The sequence below is a fragment of the Xiphophorus maculatus genome, chromosome 11 (assembly GCF_002775205.1).
Source record: "Xiphophorus maculatus strain JP 163 A chromosome 11, X_maculatus-5.0-male, whole genome shotgun sequence".
NCBI lineage: Eukaryota > Metazoa > Chordata > Actinopteri > Cyprinodontiformes > Poeciliidae > Xiphophorus > Xiphophorus maculatus.
The window spans coordinates 14,588,612-14,595,992 of NC_036453.1; the positions used below are offsets into that span (position 1 = coordinate 14,588,612).

At 47.2% G+C, this 7,381-nt stretch overlaps 1 protein-coding gene across 2 annotated transcripts; it reads right to left on the minus strand.

Annotated features, from left to right (window-relative positions):
• Window positions 1–349: 349 nt before the first annotated feature.
• Window positions 350–6,489, minus strand: ncbp3 (nuclear cap binding subunit 3). Of its 2 annotated transcripts, none has more exons than XM_023342925.1 (13): window positions 6,222–6,489; window positions 5,639–5,704; window positions 5,307–5,412; window positions 5,107–5,232; window positions 3,213–3,338; window positions 3,012–3,130; window positions 2,823–2,931; window positions 2,517–2,616; window positions 2,335–2,444; window positions 1,951–2,263; window positions 1,679–1,827; window positions 1,432–1,608; window positions 350–1,222 (listed from the first exon to the last, which is right to left on the minus strand). In XM_023342925.1, the coding sequence occupies exons 1-13, from the start codon at window positions 6,402–6,404 to the stop codon at window positions 915–917; spliced, it is 1,992 nt and encodes a 663-aa protein (XP_023198693.1). In that variant the 5' UTR covers window positions 6,405–6,489; the 3' UTR covers window positions 350–914. The 2 variants fall into 2 exon arrangements, with proteins under 2 accessions (XP_023198693.1, XP_014329023.1); XM_014473537.2 differs by having other exon boundaries at window positions 1,426–1,608; window positions 6,222–6,488.
• Between the last annotated feature and the right edge of the window lie 892 nt (window positions 6,490–7,381).

Here is a 7,381-nt window from a genome sequence, read left to right on the forward strand (position 1 = left end):
AATAAAAAAATAACCCTAAATTAAATGACTAAATAAAAAGCAAGACAGAAAATAACTGAAAACTGTAAATATTTTTTGTATAACAATAAATGAAGTAAAATAAAATGTTTAAAATAGAAAAGGCAAAAGAAAAAAATATTTTCAATTATTTAAGGATGGATTTGCTCAAGTACACAAAGTGAAAATATTTTGGGACATAAATATCTGTAGGCAAATAACCTGCTGTAAATATCAGTTTCACAAGTTATTTTAGTTTTTAAAATACCAAAATTTGGGAATAACTTATTAATAATTTGTCTGATGATATTTTTAAATATTAAAGCAAATTATCTGAATACAAAGACACAACTTACTTTCCAGATTTTTATTAATAAAAATCGAACAATGAATCATATTCCTCCCACTTTACAGTTCTGCTCTGCTTTGTGGTTAGAGTGGACAGAATGTAGAGATCAAAGGTCAGGCAAAACAGAGTTTATTGAGCAGCCAATCAGCATCAGGCTAAAAGCTGACTGGCTGCTTTGCTGTCTGACTGTTTTAACTCTGACCTGGATCATTATCATCATAATCATGAGAGGAAGAGCGGCTCCATGGGTTCATTTAACGTTGGGAACAGCTGATGTGGACCTGGCAACCCAGCAACCCGACCCGGTTCCTGGTTCCCGTCCCACAGAGGAAGAGGAAGCTGATGGCGTAACACAGGAAGGAAATAAAAATCTACAAACAGAAGCAGGAAGGGTTCAGGCAGAGGGGCGCAGTCCCAACAGGGTCCTCCGTTCTCAGTTCTGCCCTAAGTCTCATCGTGATCCCGGCAAACAGGAAGTTCAGCTCCTCCTCAGTAACAGGAATGGTTAGTGACGGCGCTCTGCCCCGCCCCCAGCAGGTGAAGGGGCGTTAGGCTCCATCCCCTGGATTCAAGCATCCGAGTCGTCGCTGCTGTCGCGGCTGATCTCGATCTGCAGCGACGGCAGGTTGTCCAGCCGGCTCTTCTTCATCTTGTGGCTGCGGCGTTCTTGTTTCTGTTTGATCATGGCACCCCAGACCTTCTGCAGCGTAGAGTCGTCTTCCTCCTCTCCCTCCTCTTCTTCCTCCTCCTTGTCACCCCGCCTCCTCCGGCTGCCGTCCTGCCGCTCTGGGCGGCTGCCCTGCTTGCGCTCGTGACGCCCGGCGCTGCTGCTGCTGTCGTCGCCAGCAGCGGAACCCAGCCTGCTCCACAGAGCGCCTACAGACAGACAGGAAGTCGGAGGATCCGACAGTAAGTGGATTTTAAACAAATAGATCAGGACTCTCAAACATAAATCTGGATTATAATCTGCTCAGAACCATTCTGACTGAGTTTTAATGTAGGTAGCAAAGGTCACAGCACATTTCTACAAGAAGTTCTAAACAGAAGGTGGAATAAAAACAGGAAGTGGCGGGTCGTACTCGTACTCGTCTTCCTGTCTATGGAAGCGTTTGGTCCTCTGCCTTCCTGGCTGGCCACGCCAAGTCTGCGGTGCACGCTGCTGATTGGCTCCCGGGGTGGGGGCGTGTCCCTGGGGGACGGGGGCGAGGCCGAGCGCCGCCTGTCGGGGGAGTAGCGCCTCTTCCCGAGCCGCTGCCTCACATCTGCGGGGTCAGTAAAGGTCAGTCTCACATAGCCGCCACAGCATCTGGAACACCTGGTTCTACGCCTCACCTGTCTTCCTGCCTCCGGCCACCGGGGAGCGCCGCCTGCTGCCAGAGCCGCCTTGACGCTTCTCTTCCAGTAGCTGCCGGACGTCCGTTACCTTGGGGGGCGACGAGGCCTTGGCCTGATTCTGAGAACCTGACGACCCGATCCGGTTCCTGTTTCGCATGGAACAAGTTTTGGATGAACAAAACCTCCAGTCCGGTTCTGCTCAGCTTCCTGTCACCAGGCCAGGCGACAGGAAGTGGAAGCGGGATGTGGAAGCAGGAAGTGGTTCTCACCTGATGTTCTTCAAGTGGCCCTCCAGCTCGTCGGCGTACATGGTCATCTTCTTGCTCTTCTTGGGCGACGGTGTGGAAATCATCTTCAGCTCCAGGTCGTAGTCCATCTCGTCCGACTCGGACCACGGCGAGGGAGAGCGCTCCGCCCGGCTGCGAAGCCCCGCCCCCAGCGGCAGCGAGGCTCCGCCCCTCTCCTTGTACTCCACCACCCTGTCGTCAGAGTCCATGTCCTCGTCGGCCTCGTCCTCCTGCTCTTCGTCCTCCTCCTCTTCCTCCTCCTTTATGGGCTCCTCCGGGAGGTTGACCAGGTCAGCTGAGGGTGGAAGCAGAGGATTGTGGGTAACAGCGTGGGTGGTGACAGCAGGGTGTGGGCGGAGCTGTTACCGGAGTGTCGGTGTGTGTATGGCGGAGTGTGTCCCATGCTGTCTCCAATCAGAGGCTTCTTGCTCTTGATCACGTCCCTCTGGATGCGCCGGTTGTGGTACCGCCGCTTCCTGCAGGACGAGGCCTGGTCAATACCTGTCTAGTGTTGCAGTTGCCATGGCGACCAGAGGGCGGAGACTCACCAGGAGTTGCTGAGGATTCCCTTCATGCCTCCATAGTTTGGATTTCCGTACTTCATGTAGTATCTGCTGCGGCGCGCCGCACCCAGCTCCTTCCTGTCATCTGGACCGGAACCGGGAGGAAACGGGTCAGAACATGTTGGACTTGTGTTCATGCGTGTTTATAGACAAAATGCTGAATTTAAAAGATATATCTATGCAGAACATCTACTCATATTCAGTCAATGAAATTCCTCAGAATGGTGGAAATACCAGCTGGTGAGTGTGTGTGTGTGTGTGTGTTGGTGTGTGTGTGTGTGTGTGTGTTACCATGCGTGGCGAAGCGCAGCAGCAGCTTGTTTCCTTTGAACGGTTTGATGACAGGTCTCAGTTCATTCCTCAGCAGAGACTCTCTCTCCGCTTGCGACAGGTCGCCCACCTGACACACACACACACACACACAGCTGAGTCACTCATCAGTCAGACGACCACTTCCTGTCCTCCCAGGTGAAGCTTTACCTGTCCAGCCGTCTTGCTCTCATCGTCTCTGCTCTTCTTCACCTCTTTCTCCTTCTCTTCCTCCACCTCACCTTCTTCCTCTTCATCATCCTCGTCCTCAGATCCCCGATCCCGACGAGCTGCGGCGTTCAGACAGACAAATTTACCCAGAATGCACTGCAGCGTCAGGAAGCACCGACTCAGGTTGTGATCCACACAGACCTTTGCTCGGGTCGTCGGGCTGGGATCCGGACTCCGTCTCCGTGGTAACAGCCTCTGGTTCAGGCATCCGGCTGCTGTTGATCAGAGCTCTGATGCAGGTGTCATCGTCCAGCCAAACCACGTTACCTAGGAAACAGGAAGGCACAGGTAATCAGCCGGCAACCATCAGAACCAGTCAGTAGGTTCCACCAATCACAGAGTAGAACCAGTGGAGGGAACCGCTAGCTATAAAGCTAGCTGGGCTAGCCATAAAGCGCCAATCACAGCAAACATTAGTGGGAGCTAAAGGCTACAGTGCACTTTTTCTCTTGCTCTCAGTGAACGCTTTTTTCCTCTGCTCCCTCCCTGCCCATGCCTGCTCTGTTTTTTGTCTTTTTCTATATTTGTGGAGCCTTTCGTTGCACATCCTCCGAATCTACAAATTATGGATCTGGTCAACCTGGTCTCTCAATATAATTGATCAAATTTTCTCGACGAGAAGACTGGACACAGGAGAGCCCTCTTGCCCTGCGGGGACACACTCAGCGGGATTCACCCCAGATTTATTCATGATAACAGGATATCTGCTGTTTGGAGCTTGCGGATACCTGGCTTATCCACAAATTTGTGACGGACTTGGCCGAAGTAGCGAACACTCAGACTGTTAGTGTGGACAGAGATGCAAGACTCACATCTCGGCAAGATGTGAGTCTTGCTGAGACTCGCAGCCCAGCTGAGGAGTTAAAACTCACTAACGGAATGGAATCGATCTTGGAGAAGTTGCTAGTTTTGGAACAACCAAACTAATTTGGATAATTGGGAACTAAAATGTATCGGAGAGACTTTAGGGAAGACTGAAATTTATAATCTACCCGACCTAAGACATTCTGTATCTGAATTGGTTTTCCCCATGTTGCCTTGGAAGGGCTGCACATTTCCAATCTACTTGAAGATATGTAAACATAACGCTCCTTCCCACCTCAGCCCCTCCTGTTATCCATGCAGCTGTGGAGCTGAGCGCTCCCAAGGACATCATGCCTTGACAACAATATCTTTATCGGACTTCTGCCGGGAGGCTGAGCAACGTGGTTTCATGGCCCTGTGATGTCACTTCCTTCACTCAGGTCTTTGTTTTGTCTGAATGTTGCCATTTGCCCTAATGTGTCCGTTCCTCTTTTTTATTTTATTTTGTTAGAAACTGCGGAGTACTCACTTTTAACCCAGAAAATGAATTAGAACAAACTTGGAATCCAGAGACTCTAGTTTGTTAGTCACTCTTTAGCTTATTTTTTAGAAACTATAGAGTACTCACTATTTAGATCAACATGAGATTATGTTTTTAGATTATTATGCAGAGAGACTCCTATTATTGCAACCCAGAAAAGGAACTAGAACAAACTTAGAATCCAGAAAAACTACCTTAGCAACTACGTCTTAGGTTCCTTTTCTTCCAACCCAGAAAAGGAATTAGACCAGAGGATACTTACTTATACTAATCAAATCAAAATCAAATACAATTTTATTTGTATAGCACATTTCAGCAGCAAGGCATTTCAAATCTACCAAACCTGAACAGGAGTATCTAGTTTATGTACTTTGGATCAACATTATTAGATTATTTTTTCGTTTTTGCTCTTTCCTTTGGTTTGTTATTTTGTTCGTATTTCCTTTTAATTTCTGTAAAGCACTTTGCAATGCCTTGTTGCTGAAAATGTGGTATATAAATAAAATTACCTTTACCTTTAAAAGGCTACACCAATGTGGCATTTAGCAGAAGCTAAAGCTAAAGCTCTGAATTGCACCATTTGCTGATATCCACCATTTGCCAAAGAAAACAAAGACTCAAAAGTCAGAAATTTACATTTTTGCAGTTCTGACCCAAACATGCCCGGTTCTGACCGGGTTCTGGACTCACAGGCTGTGTCGTTGATCCACTCAATGTGCGCTGGCGGATACTCCTTAAAGTAGCCGAAGACGTCCTGGGTGCTCATGTCGTCCACGCCGGTCACATGGATGGCCTCCATGCGCAGCCTGGGGATGGCTGGCATCACATAAGAAGAAAGAGGAGGTTTAAAGAATTCCTGGTGAACAGCAGCAAACAGAACACCGCCTCACCTTTCTTCATGGCGTCTTTATCCAGCAAGACGTTCCTCTGACCGACATTTTCCTCGCAGCGGAAATGAAAACGTCTCGCCCGCTTCTCCTTCCTCTCGATGGCTTCCTGGAGAGCAAACAGAGTCAGATCAGAGCCGCTTCAAGTGGATCCCATCAACCTGAGAGCGGCCGGGTTTCATTTATCCCACAGCACAAAAAACCCCCCAAAACAGACAAATATCAGATTTAACATGTTGACATAAGAAGATACTGGCTCACATGCACACCTGGATCCAGGTTGTTTTTACCTGGATCCACTTGTGTGTTTATCTTGGATCCAGGTGCGTTCTTACCTTGGAGTTGACGTCGATCCCTGTGATGAAGGCTCCGGCCTTGTTCTCGTACCTGCGGCTGGTGTCCTGGAGCAGAGAGAAGACACAGCAGGGGGTTAACATGGAGGGTCAGGTGGTTCAGCTGGAGGCCTCAGGTTTGGGCTCCCCCTGCAGGAGAACATCTGCTTCACACCTGGATAAAAACACAGCTTTAAAGCAACACAGAGAACTGATGGAGGAACTGTGCAGGCGCAGCAGCTGCACAGCTGTGCCCCTGCACAAGGGCCCCTGCTCCTGCCCCTGCACAGCCTTCATTCAGATTTTAATGAATCTGAATGAATTTTTATCTTCTGAATCTTAATCTTCTGAATTTTAATGAATTCTAACAGATTAATTAAAATCTGTTAGATTATTAACTGAACAGAAAGAAGCTGAAAGACAAACGCCTCTACTGCTGTTAAACTCAATTAACCGCCAGGTTAACGTCTCGCTGACTCCCGGACCGAGGCGGGACTCCGTGGCGCCGCATGCCGCCTCCCCTCACAGCTCCGCCGGCCGCAGCTAACTCCAGCCCCGGGTCTGCATGCGGCCCTCAGACACTCACCGGCAACAGCTCCTTCAGGGAGCGGCTAACCGTCACGTCCTCCGCCTCCAGCTCGCCCTCCTCCACCTCCATCGGTTCGGCCTCCCGGCCATCTCTGTCCGACTCGGAGTCAGAGTCCGACTCCGAGCGCTCCGAGCCGCTGTCGGATTTCACCGAGACCCGCAAGCTACGCACCTCCGCCATGAAGCTAACTGCTGCGGACAACAAGCAGAGCGAGCTGCGCTGGGTTCCGTAACCCGGTAATACTTTCCCTGCTCTTCTTCTGCGGAGTTATGCTGGTAGAATCAGGGAATGTCGCCCCCTAGTGTTTTATTTATCTAAATTTAATGGACTTAATTCTTCTTAGACTAATCTCAAATTTTGATTTAATCAAAAATATATTGTATTTTAGCAGTTCAATCCGTGACACTCAGGTCATATAGAGTAAATCTGCACACAGATTTATATGTTTAAAATATTTCAAGAGTTTATTTCTTGTAATTTAGATGATTCTGGATTCTAACAGTTCCTCAAACTCTTGAATGGACGATCTTCTCAAGCATGCAATCAGCCACGTTGCACATTTTTTTCTCCACACTTTTTCCTTCCACTGAACTTAAGCTTAAAGTTACATGTAAAGGCTAAACTGATTGTGTATCAGTGCGTTGTTTTTTCTGACATTTCTGAAATTGGATTGTATCGAGTCAGAAATTCGATTTTACTGCAGTTTTTTTCCCTGTGAAAACACCTGTTAAGATTTCAGAATCTGAAAAACAAACTCAATTCAAAAAAAGAAGAAAAAACAACTGAAGAGAAATTTTCAGTAAAATTATTTATCATTTGATCAACAATGGAAATAAATATTTGATTTCTTGTGTGATTTGTTCTGTAACTTTCTGTGGTTCATGCACACAAAACAATGCTTATTTAAAAATTGCTACAAAAACAACATAATTTTAAATTCTATTTTAATGAATTGTCAACGTCAGTCCTCATCATTCATTTATGAGAATCAGTAAATCCTCATGTTTCCTACATTTTAACCTCTTTAATCCCAGTTTAAGGAAAAAACCAAATCTCTCTTTATAACAGAAAAACTGTAACCACTGTAATTCATCAGAAGTCTGCCTTTGAAAAATTCAGTATCTGCAAATTAATAAAACCATTTTGAAGATTTATCA

Bases quoted from the DNA above. Each gene is read 5' to 3' on its own strand.
- ncbp3 (XM_014473537.2), bottom strand. From the start codon at position 6,404: ATGGCGGAGGTGCGTAGCTTGCGGGTCTCGGTGAAATCCGACAGCGGC. The intron at 5,413-5,638 runs GTAAGAACGCAC...TTTGCTCTCCAG, and splicing joins GGATCGACGTCAACTCCAAG to GAAGCCATCGAGAGGAAGGA. The intron at 1,828-1,950 runs GTGAGAACCACT...CATGCGAAACAG, and splicing joins GGCCACTTGAAGAACATCAG to GAACCGGATCGGGTCGTCAG.